The 15,609-nt window shown below is 42.0% G+C and overlaps 2 protein-coding genes across 2 annotated transcripts in view; both read left to right on the forward strand.

The window, feature by feature from the left end:
• NCKIPSD (NCK interacting protein with SH3 domain) overlaps positions 1-15,609 on the forward strand; it is a gene marked incomplete in the record, with an annotated part of 558,334 nt that overhangs the window by 367,127 nt on the left and 175,598 nt on the right.
• LOC141102404 (cAMP-dependent protein kinase type II-alpha regulatory subunit-like) overlaps positions 1-15,609 on the forward strand; it is a 49,698-nt gene that overhangs the window by 28,189 nt on the left and 5,900 nt on the right. The window contains exons 3-4 of the mRNA XM_073591363.1: positions 6,151-6,203; positions 13,372-13,455. Of these exons, the coding sequence (XP_073447464.1) occupies positions 6,151-6,203; positions 13,372-13,455 (137 nt within the window). The remainder of the gene's footprint in view (positions 1-6,150; positions 6,204-13,371; positions 13,456-15,609) is intronic.

A 15,609-nucleotide genomic window follows, 5' to 3' on the forward strand; every position in this document is an offset into this window, starting at 1 on the left:
GAGTGCGGGTCAGGCGATGGCTCCTGTGTCCTCCGTGAATCTCTTCTTCGCTTCTGCTAGCTGGCCAATGGGATCGCGTGTGCCTTCAACCAATCAGGTGACCAGTATTGAACCCGCACTTCCTGGTTGGCGGAGAGGCAGTTTAGTGTTAGAAAAGCAAATATTAATGTGCTTTTCTAATACGCCTGGGTGGACTGCGAACGCCATGCTTTGCGCTCCAAGTCCACATTTTTTGAAGCCTACTAGAGCCTATAGTGCAGTGATGGTGAATCTTGGCACCCCAGATGTTTTGAAACTACATTTCCCATGATGCTCAACTACACTGCAGAATGCAAGAGCATCATGGGAAATGTAAAAACATCTGGAGTGCCAAGGTTCACCATCACTGGTATAGTGCATCTGAAAAGGGGCCGAACCCCTAAATAGGGGGTGGCAGTGAAGGCCAGTGGATAGATTCACGCGACGCATGAGTCTATCCATTTGTCGTATATGGCATGGTGTGACAGAGGGGGCAGCGCCCTTAATGGACGTGCCGTCCCTATACTAATGCAAACAAATTCACTGCTGCGGGTCTTTTATTAAGGCTTAAAGTAATTTTTTTAACATATGCCTACAAATAAGCCTATAATAAGGCTAAACTTGCAGTGTTTGGGAGATATTCACAATAAATGCAGCCGGTGATGTCACCGTCACATGTGCTCTGAAGGTCCGACATACCGTGCTGAAGCTCAGGGCCCCCTCCCGCTGCTCCGCGAGGGTCTCCCGAGACACAAGCGACCAGCCGGCAAATCCGCCGGCTAGCTGGAGTCCCAAACAAAGCTGGAATCGGCTTTGATCGGGTCTCCGATGTAGTAACCTGGAAGCGATATCACAACGTCACTTCCTGGTTTACTCGGCTGCCAATGGTGCCGACTTTAAAAAAAAATCCAGAGTGTTCCAGAAAGCCGATTTTGGTGTTTTGAATACTTTTAAGTGCAAAGGAGGGATTTTGAGGTAAAGACAGTGTAAAAAAAATAAAACAAATAATCAAAACATTTTAAAGTGCCTCAAAGAAAAAAACGCATATGCAAGTCGCGCGTGCAAATGGTGTTCAGATTACACACGTGAGGTATCCCCACGATCTTCAAACCGAGAGCAATAGTTCTAGCAAAAGACCTCTGTAGCTCTAAACTGGTAACTGTTAAAAAAAAAAAAAAAAAAAAAAAAAAAAATTATATATTTTAAGCGTCGCCTATGGAGATTTTTTAAGTAATGTAGTTTGTCGCCATTCCACAAGTGTGCGTAATTTTAAACCGTGACATGTTAGGTATTTACTCTGCGTAACATCATCTTTCACAATATGCAAAATAATTGGGCTAACTTTACTGTTTTTTTTAATTTTTTTTTTTAAAACTCAGCGACGTGTATTTTTTTCCAAAAACATTGCATTTGAAAGACCGCTACGCAAATACCGCGTGACATTAAATATTGCATTGACCGCCAATTCTCCAGAGTCTTTGCTAAAAATATATGTTTGGGGTTTCTAAGTAATTTTCTAGCAAAAAAATACTGATTTTTAACTCCTAAACAACTGTCAAAAATAGGCTTGGTCCAGAAGTGGTTAAAGGGCAAACTCGATAACCTGAGCCACGACGATCCCATTCTGATGCGAATGACAGTCCTCTGACGGCTCCTAAGAGTTAATAAACTGGCCGGGGATGCTGGCTGCTATCAATGACCAAATAATATAGTTGCAATTTGAAACAAGCCGGTGGGGGGGGGGGGTCCAGTTAGTCCCCCTGTCCTCACACAATAGAACAGTGGGGGAGATCGCTGTACTAACCTTGGATTGTTGGCACAGGATCTCCTCCCGAGCTCTTCAGTGTTTTTTTTTTTTTTTTTTTTTTTCAGCCCACTGGATTAAACGGGGAAAAAAAAAATTTGAGTCTGACATCTGGTCCCAGGTGGGCTGTCAGTCTACAAATCTTATCTTGCTGCTTGAAAGTAAATAGCCCGACAATAACCCTATTTGTTGACCAACTTTTCTCACCTCCATGAAATCCATATTGCAGCTCGGAGGAGAATCCCCCTGCTCTCCCGCTCAGATATTGTGTAATCTAGTATAAAATCTCTGCGCTTTAAAAAGGAAGCCGTTAGAACGTTTACTAGTGACAGATGAGATTTGCCAGTTCTTTATTATCAATAAGCAGATCTTTCAGAAAACTAATGGGGATAAATCTGCCTGAGCAAGGACTTGCTCAGATTTTTTTTTTTCTTAGCCTGACGGAGATGGCAGCCATTCTTTCCTCCTTGACTTTTCTATAAAGAATTGCAAAAGCTGGGCCCGCTCGCAGGGATGTTTTCCAGCAAGTTGGAAGATCTTCAGTGAGATAACAAGCATTTCTAACAGCTTGAGGTCCTCGCTGTCACCCCTAGAAGATTTATCACAAGCATTGCTCAAAATGAGAGTGGTTTGCTTTTATCCTGCCAGCAATGCCCAGACTTAAAGTGATGCTGTAAATTAAGAAATGAAAGGCCAAGTTCAAATAAAAAAATAAATGCACCTATTTTTGCAGAAGAAAAGTGCAAAAAGGAGCCTGCAATGCACACTTGATCAATGGATTCCATGTGCAATGATGGGCTACTGCAAACACTTCTTCCAGCTCTCTGCACCATGCAGGCATTCCATTGCAGAGCTGGATGGTTGTGTAAATGCTGTCACTGGCCGAGGTGATATTTGCACCATGTTATACCCTAAATACAGATGTAACATGCTTTAAAAGGCGAACTTGGCCTTTTAATTTGGAACTATGGGCAGTCTGTATCTAGCATTAAAGGGGTTGTAAAGGTAAAAGTTTTTTCACCTTAATGCATTCTATGCATTAAGGTGTGAAAACATCTGACAATACCGGCCCCCCTGTTTTACTTACATGACCCCTCGAAAGTCCCGTGCTCGCCCCCGACATCCTCTTCGCCGCTCAGCCTGGCTGTTGATTGGTTACAGTGGATGGATTGAAAGCAGCGCAGCCATTGGCTCGCGCTGCTGTCAATCACATCCAATGACGCGGCGCGCCGGGGTCGAGTGATACAGTGAGCAGCTTTGGCCGCCGGCTGTATCACGGAAGCGCGCCCGCAAGCACTCAACTACATGCGAGGGAGCTCTCATGAAGGTGTTGAGTCCTTGCGGGGTGGAGCCGAGACAGCTGCCGGGGGAACCCAGAAGAGGAGGTTCCGGGCCACTGTGCAAAACGAGCTGCACAGTGGAGGTAAGTATGACATGTTAATTTTTTTTTTTTTATAATCTTTAGTGATCCTTTAAAGTGATACTAAACACACACTGTTTAGTTTACATGGAACATTCTATTTCTGTATATAGATGATGGCACTGTAATTTAATTTATTTTAATAAAGAAAAAACATCAAAGTACCTTTTTTACCTAATGGATATAGAGCTGTCACATGACCCAGCTCTTTCCCAGCCTGTCTGCAGGGAAACATAAGCAGGAGGAGCAACAGTTTTAAATTGGCATACAAATATATATTTGAAATTAAATCTTTACAATTTTTTTTTTTTTTTTTTAGCAATAACATGATGTGAGCGGATTTCTGCCAGTCACAGGCTGTCGCACCCCTACAGCCTGTGTCTTAGAATAAGAGGGAGGTGAAGCCTCCATCACTCTACATGTAATATATTCCACCCTCCATTGTGTTTAGCTGATTAGTGGTCATGGAGGAGGGAGGGCGTGGGCTGTCATTTCCCAATGTGTATACGCCCCACATGTGTGAGACTATAGTCACATGGGCTGCTCAGATGTGATGGGGAGGAAATGCTCAGCATAGAAACTCGCTGAAAACTGAGCATGTGCAGAGCTGCCACCACTGCTCTGCAAATTTCCTAGCTTTATTGGGGACATGGACAGAAGGAGGAGATGGAGAGCTGGAGGATCAACCAGGTTTTTTGCAGATTTCATAGCGAGTAAGAACAAGTAATACACCATTAATAGTTTTTATGTCGGTTTAGTGACTTAACACTGCAGTTTTTGGTTGAGTCAACCTGTAACAATTTGTTACCTGTTGATCTTGCTAGTATGTTTGTTTATTTTCCGCTTCCTTTACCAGGGTGACAACGCTGTTTGATCTCCAGTGAATGTCACAGCAGTGTTGGTGGGTTTTGTCCCAGCCCTGTAACCAATATTTGTGGTAAACAGCTCGGCTGTCTACAGGACATGACGATCAGCACATCATCTATTAGCAAGCTCAGCTGGTAACAATACTATTACTGTTACTTTGGGGACTCAGAAATGCAACTTTGTTTAAACCAAGCGAAGAGCTGCATAATTTTAAATTTTTTATTTTGCGAAAAGCCAAACTCAAGCGGCTTTTAAATTTATGTGTATATATAAGTGTTGCTGTGCTGTTACCCTTCAGTTTAAACCACGCAGCATCACTTTATTATACACTTATTGGTCACGGATTCACCCATCAGTGTTTGCAGCAGTTGTCCTACACATTTTTTCCCACTTCCAGTGATAGCGCAGGAGTGTCCCTCTACCAGTCTGGCTTTTAAATTTAGCCATGCAGTAGGGTTCTCCCTGCACTTGCATGGGTTAAACCATCCACTGGATAGGGGTGGAGGGCAGGAAGAATAAGTACAGATAGGTGTCCTGTTACTTCCCCCCTTTAGTGTGACCGGTTCCCTGATGTCCCTTCACTTTGCTCCAGACAAGTTGCAGCAGTCTAATGTCGTAATACAACGCAGGACCAGGATTGTACAGGTTGACTGCAAAGACCTGCTCACATTCTGAAGCATTGTGGCGAAGGGCCCAAACACTCACACACTTGGACTTTAAATGGCATAAAATTTAAAGTGAGTGTAAAGTCTAGTTTAAAAAAAAAAAAAAAAAAAAAAAGTTATACTTGCCTGCTCTGTGCAGAGGTTTTTCACAGAGCAGCCCGGATCCTCCTTTTCTTGGGCCCATCTTTGCTGCAGCTCTGTGTCCATTCAGACACTGAGCTGCCGTTTGGCCCCGCCCCCTCCCTCTCCTGATTGGCTAACTGACTTTGACACCTGCAGGAGCCAATAGCACCGGTGCTGTGTTTCAGCCAATCAGGAGGCAGGTTCTCGGACAGCTGAGGGACTCGTGGACATTGCTCTCTAAAGATGGGGCTCAGGTAAGTATTAGGGGTGCTGGGGAGGCTGCTGCACACAAGGATTTTTATTTTAATGCATAGGATGCATTAGGATAAACCTTCTGCCTTTACAACTCTTGTAAAGGGTAACTCCCCTTTTTTGTTGGGGGGGGGGGGCAGGGCAGTATTGCATATATAGTTGTGGCACAAGTCGTACGGTTATTAAATGTTAAAAATTACCTTTTCTTTTCAATCTGCAGAGGTGTAATTTTCTGTAAAATGCAATATGGCAACCTGGGTGCGTTCTGTACACAGATGGCGTACAGACTACACCCCTCCCCCGTATGCCATTTCCTTCTTGTGTGATGGGCTCTCTGATTTTCCTAGAAGTCTGCACTAAGATAAAAGTCAGATTTTGGGCAACCTTTGCAGCAAAAGTCCCTTTTTAGTGAGACGCTCTGAAAAGGATATCGCATCTAACGTGATGCTGACCCTGCCTCTTTCCTCATTGGAGCCCTGCAGGTGCAGCAGATGATTGATAATTATAAAATTACTCCCATACAGGTTAACTCTACACATGGACACAGACCAACAAACAGCTATTTCTTCAGAATAACAAAAGGTCGCAATCTGCAACAAACTTGGTTAAAAAAATCCCTGAAATGTACATGGATCACCCATAGGGGAAGGTTTTCCTCAACAAAAGTGAAGTTGCCTTTTTAAAATTTACATTTCATTCTCTATATATGCATTAAGCATGGTCTAGACACAATATGTTGGGTTTTCCTTTTGTTCTATGCTTTTTTTTTTTTTAATGTTTTTTTTTTTTCCTTGTTTTGGTCATTTTGTGAGCATGGAGTATTGAACACTGCTCACTGCTTGTCCTATCGTTCTTTAGAACTTTCAGTAAAACGCTTTGAACCTAAACTAGAGTAATATTCCGGATGAAATGGATAAATATTTTGAATGCCTTTAGGATGTTCACGTGTTTTAAGGTAATGCTGGATATTAAAGGCGCTTTATGTTTTTTCTTTTTATTAGTGTGTGCCGAAGCCTTTAATCCTGATGAGGAGGATGACGACACAGAACCTCGGGTAAATGAACATCTATTCATAATGTAGCATAAGCCTACAGCTTTTTCACACTTTGTTCACACCTAAAAACAATGAATGTTTTATGTAGGTTTTGTTTTCTATTTTCTTTTTTCCTTGTCCTAGAACAGCCAGGACAAAGCTTATGATAGTCTAGCAAAAAAATGAGTGTGCTCCAAAGAGACTGAGAATTGGTGTGGCCAAAGCATGGGTGTGGCTGGTGGCTATTAAAATAACTACTAAAGATAGAATTTTATATAATTGCTGTTTAATATTACTTTAGTGTGCCCCAGAGTCAAATGCTGCAAACCCAAAGGCAGTAAAATTTAAAAAAAAAAACATTTTGCTCCATTCCAGACCAAACTTCACTACTTATGTGTTTTAAAGGATAAGATCACCTTTAGGAAACTGTTACATCCTCCACTCGTTTTTTAGGGTGGAACATATAACATGTTCCCGCTCCTGCATCTCTGCCCCTCCCCTCTCTGACAGGGGACTGGGGATCTTCTCCCCACACCTGCTGTCAGTTTAAAAACGGTATGGCTGTGCAGAGCTCCACCCACACGGCCACATTATTCATTTAGAGTTCTGTGTATGAACAGACTACAAGTACCGGCAGCCTTTGTGGCTGATGGCTTGTAGTTTTCAATGGACTGCAAGGGTGCTGGTCAACATCCTGGTAGTTCATTGATTCTTCCTGGACTGAAGTAGGGGTCGACTGATTATTGGTGCAGTCTATTATCGGTGGGGGCGGGGGGGGGGGGGGGGGGTGGGGGGGGGGGGCGATAATCACTCCTTCTTTTTTTTTTTTTTTTTTTTTAAAGAATCGGTATCGGTCCCAAACTTACCAATATTACAGATTTTGGTCTCCCCTTGCCGCTGTGTCCATATTTTGGGGGCCCACTATGTCATCGGCCCGGGTAGAGAAACCAGAACTCAGGTCTATGTTTGTGCAATAGCTATGATTTTAATGACAGTACATCTCATTTCAGATAGTGAGATTCGTTTTCTTGTCGTGTTTTTTTTTTTGTTACGTCTGTGAACCTTGGTCGTGTCCTGAAGAAGCCTAACGGCGAAACGCGTAGACACACAAGGGCTCACTGTACAAACTTTATCATATGCATGCATTATGTGCTTTTTATCTTTTTTGAACATTGTGTGTATATTGTACTTTTTTCAATAAATGTGATGAATATTTATCTTGGTCATCTCCCCATTGTTTCCTTGCCTTCAAAATCCGACTTTTGGTTACTCTAGTAGTACCCTCCCCACTTCTACCTGAATTTACGGATGTGACAATTCAAGTGCTTCCCCCTTTTTCTACCCGGATAGGGCAAAGGCTGCCGTCTCCCTCGCCTCAGACAAGGCACACCAGGGAGCACTTGGACTAGAGAGGACATGCCATCCACCCACAGCAGGGTGCCAGCCAGCCGCCATCCACCCACAGCAGGGTGCCAGCCACTCACCCACAGCAGCTTTCAAAACTTTAAGCGTACAGAATATCAGCACCTGATATCGGCTATCGACCTGAAAGGCGGACGAAAAATCGGCATTGGCCCTGAAAAAACTATCGGTCGACCCCTAGACTGAAGGAACAGCCTGCCTGTATCGAAAGTGTGGGCAGACATCTACACTGACAGTCTGCAGGAGCCTGACATTGCACCTGCAATCTGCTGATCGTGGGTGCAATGTTTTCCAGGCTCCTTAAGAAAAAAAAAAATGTAAATGCACATTTTTAACCTGCAAAAAATGTGCATTTTTTTTATTTATTTTTTTAAAGGTGATCTTCTCCAATACTTCACATCTGTACAGTGGCCAGTGTAGAAGAATATTGCTCTTTGTGTACACACACTATATTTGAATGTATAGCTGAGCTGTAAAATTTTCATGGAGTCCCAGGTTTTGAAATATTGTCCCTTTTAAATGTTCCCATTTTTCCATACTTTGATCATAAAACATTTTATCTGATTGTTTTTTAACATTTTAAAGCAGAACTTGGTTGTGTTTGAGCACCGCAAATGGAAAGCACCAATTTTTAATTTCTTTTTAATTCAAATCAAATTTGTCTATCGATCTGTGTCTCCATGCTTTATTTTGTTAAGATCACTTTGAAAAACATCCTAGCATTTTCTACCTGCCATCTTGAGTAAGGGCAGATGATTTATGTAGCATTTATTTCATGAAATCTGTATGCCCTTAGCTCAGATGTGCAAACAGGAGGGAGTGCTTAGCTGAGAGAGTCCCTCCTCCAGATTAAAAAAGAGAAAATGACCATAAAGACGCCTGGGATGTATGAAATGACTTTGGCCTAGGCCAGACACCAGGAAGCAACTGGGGAAATGTATTAAAAAAACAAACTAAAACAAATTTAAAAACAGTAAATGTACCTTTTTATATCTATTTACTAAGGCTAGTATCACAAAGATTAAAAATAGGTAATGTTGATTTTGAGAGTTTAGTTCCACTTTAACCACCTCCTGCCTGCTGTATTGTCTCTCGTTCTGGGACGACGTTATATGATGATGTCCCACTCTCACCACGCTTGTGTGTCGATCGGTGGTGCGCTGTGTCCCTGCTACATGGCGCATCACCGATCTCAGTAAAGAGCCGATTTAATCAGTTGTGTCCAATCACAGCTGATCACATAACAAGAATATGCTGATTATCGGCATTCCCTTTCTCACATTGAGCCAATCAGCGGCATTTCCTCACGAGAGATCTGCACAGATAATCGGTGCCCTGATGATCAGTGCAGCCCCAGCAGTGCCCATTAGTGCCATCAGTGCTGCCTAGAGCTGCACGATTAATCGTTTAAGTCTCGATTCAACCTCCCTTAATTGTATAATTCACTTATTTTAGAGATCAATAGAATGAACTTCGGTCTGCAAATGAGGTCAGTTTAACCACTTAAAGACTAAGCCTTTTTCGTACACTTACAAGTTAAAATCATCTTTTTTTTTTTTGCTGGAAAATTACTTGTAACCCCTAAACATGTATTTTTAACAGAGACCCTAGAAAATAAAATGGCGATTGTTTCAATATTTTATGTCACACCGTATTCGCGCAGCAATTTTATAGGGAAAAAAATACACTTCAATAAATTAGAAAAAAAAAAACTGTGAAGTTAGCCCAATTTTTTTGTATAATGTGAAAAATGTTACGCCAAGAATCGTGTTTTTGTATCCTAAGCAAAAAAATCGTGATTCTCATTTTATCCAGAATCGTGCAGCTCTAGTGCAAACTCATCAGCGCACATCAGTGAAGGAGAAACATTACTTATTTACAAACTTTTATAACAAACTAACTTTTTTTTATTCTCAAAATTTTGGGGAATTTTGTTTATTTTTTGCAAAAAAAGAAAACCCAGTGTTGATTAAATACCACCAAAAGAAAGCTCTATCTTTCTATAGAAGATTATAAAAAAATTTTGTTTGGGTACATTGTTGCATGACCACGAAATTGTCAAAGTGCGACCGCTCTGAAAGCTTGAAAATTGGCGTGAGCAGGAAGGGGGTAAAAGTACCCAGTAGGCAAGTAGTTAAGATGCTGTGCGCCCTTAGGTTTGTGTCATATCTAAGTGTTGGCCAGTGTATATCAGTACATGTACACAGGGTCGTTTATAGTTGTTTCTAGGCAGTTGTGTTTAGAGCCTTTTTTTGGAAACCAAAAAAAAATGTTCAGAAGCTGAGTTAGTTTAGAGGCATTTCAAACGCGGCTACCCGCGTTTTAGGCGCGTTTTCGTCTAGTAGCGTTTTTAAAGAGAAACATTTTCTTACTTTTGAGCCTAGAAAATGCTAAAAACACAATTATCACTGTATGCAAGCTTGATATACCATGTGATATTCCCCTCCTCAGCCAATTATGCTGTACAATACACATTCTCTGTGTAATTACGCAGCTGAACACACATATTAGAAAAGTATCCTGTGGATATGCGTTGAGCCATCAATGGATGTGTCCAGTATTGACGAACTCTGGTCCTCTTATGCAATTTTCTACGTCTTTGGAGCCTCAGCAAAAGCAACATCAGGAGCTTTTGCTCGCACATCAGGAGCTTTTGCTCGCACATCTTGAGCTTTTGCTCGCACATCTTGAGCTTTTGCTCGCACATCTTGAGCTTTTGCTCGCACATCTTGAGCTTTTGCTCGCACATCTTGAGCTTTTGCTCGCACATCTTGAGCTTTTGCTCGCACATCCTCATCATGGGATCCATATTAATAAACCAACCAAAAAATAACAGCTAGCTACAAGCACACTGCTTTCTCAGCTGCTACTCACACTGTTCTCTCACAGAATGACTGAAATAGTTAAATGTTTTTAGTGCTTTCTAATCATTTTGGGAGGGTCCCCTGAGATTATCTTTAGTAAATGCTCCTGAACGCAATCGAGGCTTGTGAACGCTGCTAAACGCACGTTTTTAAACGTGGATTAGTAGCTGTGATGATCCAGCATTCAGAAGAGGTTGAGAAACGTCCCGTGTACATGAAGCCTTAGGCTGGCCATACACAGTCGAATTTTGAATGAATTTTCTTTTGAAAATCAGAAAATTTGTGCGTTGTGTGATCCGATGGCGCCACCATTGATTTCAAAATTTGACTAAGCCTTCAATTTCACCTCCTGTTATAGAAAAGAATTTTTGTGGCTGGGAATCTTCTTTCTTTTTTTTTTTTTTTTTTTTTTTTTTTTTTCTTTTCGGGAATTTTCTTTTCTTGCACATGCGCATTTCTTTTTCGATTACATTTCTCGCACAAATCTCCCATCATTGATTTAAAAAATCGCTTGTTTTTAAAAAAAATTCCCAACATGTCCGATTACTCAAATTCGATGGCTGCACAAAAATCGTCTGTTGCTGCAGCCCACTAATGTTGCGAAATACGAACGAAAATTCTTAGATAAGGTTTTCAAAAGAAAATTCTTTCAAAATTCGACCCAATGTATGGGCTGCCTTAGACGTGATCTTCAGCATTTAGATAGGTGTATCTTAAAAAGATTCTGTTCACATAAGCAATTGTGTGTTCTGAAGGACGTTTGCTGCACTTTTATGAAATGTATGTATTTTATTTTACGCTCAATATTGGGATTTTGTATTTCACTTTCTGGGATTTTCATTAACACTTTTGACACTCACTGCATTTTTTGTCACACGTTATTTATGTGTGGTGTTTTTTTTTTTTTTTGTGCATTTATTTTAGGACTGGCTCATCACTCATTTATGTTTTGTTAGCACAGCTATTTTTTTTCTATTTTATGAAATGTGCTTTGAACCCTGCGCTCTCCTCCACCCCCTCTGTACCTTGCACCTTTTTATAATTACAGCCGTGTAGCCTTTTGCATTGCAATAGAGCGATTGTCCTTCTGCAGAGATTGTCTCCCTCCCACCTTAATAATGCAGAATCATTCCTGGCTGCTCATAGTCACACTTCACACAAAGAAGTGCTTGTCTGTCTTGTCTGATATCGGGGAGCTTTGATATGTGTCTGGCATTTGCCAATCCTGCAATATGAAGATGTATTGTGTGGCCTAAATAATGTGAAATCCTCTACAGATTGAGGTCAGATGTTTCCAGTGAAAGGTTCTGTTAAAGTGGTTGTAAACCCTGTTCAACCACTATTACCTACAGGTAAGCCTATATATTAAGGCTTTACCTGTAGGTGCTGGAAATACCTCCTAAACCTCCACGGTTTAGGAGATATTTACAATAAAACTGTGCGCTCATGTCTATGGCGCATGTGTACTTTAGTAAGGGCAGATTGTGCCGTTTCTAAAGGGGGGGGGTCATGCCGTGACTGGCGGCTCCCATGCACGGGAGTGACGTCACACGACTCCGGCCAGTCACAGAGCCGGAGTTTGCGGCCCTGGAAGGAAGAGGGGCGAAGATGGACGCTCGCTGCTAGCGGGGTCAGCGGTGACATCGCAGGCTTCGGTTTCAGGTAAGTGACACATAATGGGCTACTATGCGATGCATACAAGTAGCCCATTATGCTTTACCTTTGCAGGGAAATAAGGAGGACGTAAAACCCATCAGGGTTTACTTCCTCTTTAACACTAAGGCCCCATTCACACCTGAGCTTGGTGTTTTCAGGCAGAAAATCGCACGTTTTTACCGCGATTTTGTGCAGGGCAAAAGCTCACCAATGTAAAAAGCAGAAAAATGCCCGATTCATGTGACAAAAAGGGTCCAGAACTTGTTTGAGCTTCAGGCGTAGGGCTTCAGGTATTTTGTAGTGGAGATCTCCATCTCCATAGAGAATAATTGATTTTTTTCCCCTCCAGAGTTTTGTAGCTTCAAGCTGCAAAACGCTCATGTGTGAATGGAGCCTAAATCATACAAAGACATTTTAGACAGGTGTGTGCTTCCAAATGTATAGCAACATTTTGGGTGAAGGCCCTTCTGTGTTCCATGACTGAACTTCTGTGCGCAAACCCAGTTCCACAAAGACAGTGGGGGAGATTTACTAAAACTGGGGAGTGAAAAATCTGGTGCAGCTCTGCATCATAACCAATCAGCTTCCAGGTTTTTTTTTTTTTTTGTCAAAGCAGAATTGAACAAGCTGAAGTTAGAAACTGATTGGCTAACATGCTCAGCTGCACCAGATTTTGCACGCTCCAGTTTTAGTAAATGAACCGCATGGTTTGCCCAGTATGGTGTTGGAGGAACTCAAGCAATGTGCACAGAGCCCCCTGATCTCAGTACTGTTGAGCACCTTTTTAGGATGAGTTCAAATGCCAATTGTGAGCCAGGTCTTTTTAGGCCAACGTTGGTACCTGACCTCAAAAATGTTTCAGCTGAATACCACATCCTCCAGAATCTTGTGGAATGCTTTTCCGGGGATGGAATATTAATATTAACTCTTGTAGGGACATCACATTCCAGTAGCACAAGTTCCTGTAGGTTCAGTGGATAGAGATCCACAAGCTTTGGCCATATAGTGTTTATTGGAGTGTTGTGGGTGACCAGATGGGGTGGGAATGGATGAGAGCCCTGGAGACAAGGTTATAGCTGTATTCCTAGAGGATCATTTATATGGTTTGTCAGGCTGCACAAAAAATCCTACAATAACCAAACCTCTGCCTATGGGCTTCGTCTTACACCCTTGGTACAGATATGGCTTTTAAATTCCTGAATTTTTCATTCATTTTACACCTGCTAATTATGCATCTCTTCTTCTAGGTAGTTCACCCGAAAACAGACGAGCAGAGATGTAGGCTACAGGAATCCTGCAAAGATATTCTAATCTTTAAAAACCTTGACCAGGTAAGTGTGTTTAAAATTTTTTTTTTTTTTTCTATCTGTTTTTTTTTTTTTTCTCCTTAGGAGGATTTTTGTTGCATATGTGTAAGGCCTCATGTACACTGCAGCTGATGAATGGATGTTTAGGATCAGTTCTGCGCTTTTTTTTTTTGCTTTTTTTTGCTGCCTCTGAACTCTCCTCTTATCTTATCAGTACATGTTCACTGAGTCATTTATAGTCATTTATAGTCATTTCTTGGCAGTTGAGCTTAGAGAGATTTTTTGTAAAGCAAAAAAATGCGTTCAGGACGGATGTTCAGAGGCATTTGAAACACCAAATGCCTATAACCGCTTGTAAACGCAATAACTCGCGGTTAGCCGTGTTTCGTTTACAGGCGTCTTTAATGGAGATCCATTTTTGACTATCTGAAAAAAGAACGCTTCTAAACGCAGATGCGGCATGTAAATGCGGCAAAACTGACGTTTTTAAACGTCTGTTACTATCTGTCAAGTTAAACCATTCAGGAAAGGTTTTAAAACGTCCTGTGTACATTAAGCCTAAACCAGCAGTTTTACATGTATGATCAGCTAAAACCTTTTCTGTTCAAAGTAATGGCAATTAAAAAAGTTCTTCAGGTGTAAAAATGCCCTAAGGCTGGGTTCACATTTCTTGCCAATTTGGATGTGGGTTTCTCCGCATCCAGTTCACATGACAGGAGAGTGTGACAGTCTCTCGATGGAGCCAGTTCACACATCTCCAGGGCGGCCGCGGAGCGCACAGCAGAAGGGTCCTGTGCGTCTTTTGTTTCCATTTCCACTTCTGAGTTCAGGTGAAAATTCAGACCCAATTCACTCCTGAAACTGAGAACAGGAACACACCGGACCCCGTTGCTGCGAGCCGCTCTGCACATATGAACCGAGCCTTAGACCCCTTTCACACTGGGGCGGTTTTCAGGTGCTTTAGCTTTGGAAATAGCCTCTGCTATGCGCCTGAAAACCTTCTCCCATTCATTCCAGTGTGTCTTTTCATACTCAGGAGGTGTGCTTGCGGGACATTATGAAAAGTCCTGCAAGCAGCATCTTTGGGGCGGCTTGGGAGCGCTGTATACAGTGCTCCCAAAACGCCCCTACCCATTGGAATGAATGGGCAGCTCTTTCAAAGTGCCTTGAAAACGCAGCAAAACTGGAGTTTTTAACCCCTTTTTTGGGGGGGTTAAGAGCACTCCACGAGTGACAGAAAAGTGCTGCTTAACCAGTGGTAAAGTGGCACTTTAGCGCTAACGCGGCTGCGGCCGCAGTGTGGAAAGGGGTCTAAAGCAGTATTCTAAAAAAACACATCAGTCTGTTGAATCTGCAATTTAAAACACAATGGTCCTTAAGCCTAGTGCACACAATAAGATATTCAGACGACCGATCGTTTGTTGTTTTTTTGCACGCCAGTCTCCATATTGAAAACGAACAGGTTACTAAAGTATGAAAATTCTTGTATGACGCAATAAAAATTCGGAAGTGATAAAATGTATTTTGTATTGTATTTTCGGACGAAAACTGTGCTGGTTAAAAAAAACAATCGTACAATTTGGTATCGTACGAGAGTTTTTTGTTTTTATGTTCGTTTGGTTAATTTCGGTCGACAGCTGTGTATCTGATTATCGTATGGTAGCTTTGAAAGCTGTATTTTTTGTACGATATACTAAGCACGCCATTTCTAACGGCAATCGTGCCATTAGTGGCGGCTCCCGCGCGCATCGCGGCTCTGGCCAATCACAGCGCCGGAGCTGCGATACCCGGAAGGAAGATGGACGCTTTGTGGAAGAGGGGACAGCGGTGACATCGCAGGTTCCAGTGTCAAGTAAGTGACACATAATGGGCTACTATGCAACGCATAATTGATTCAGTAAATCCATTTTCAGTATGTGTCGTGTCTGTTTTGGGGAATCGAGAATAAAGTCCTCTGTTTGCCTGATATCTACTCAATCTGACCACAAGGAGAGGAGAAAGAAGAAGGGGGTCTTTTCAGGGTGGCAAAAGATTTGGCAGCATTCAGGAGTTGGCAAAGGATGGCTTTCCTAATGCATACTTCCAAGCATGCAAAATTATTTTGGTGGTATTGTCATTGATTCTTCAGCCAGGAATCCTAATCTTCCTTCTCCTGAGGGACGATCTTCCCCGTATACC

Source organism: Aquarana catesbeiana, linkage group LG07, assembly GCF_042186555.1.
Source record: "Aquarana catesbeiana isolate 2022-GZ linkage group LG07, ASM4218655v1, whole genome shotgun sequence".
Lineage (NCBI taxonomy): Eukaryota > Metazoa > Chordata > Amphibia > Anura > Ranidae > Aquarana > Aquarana catesbeiana.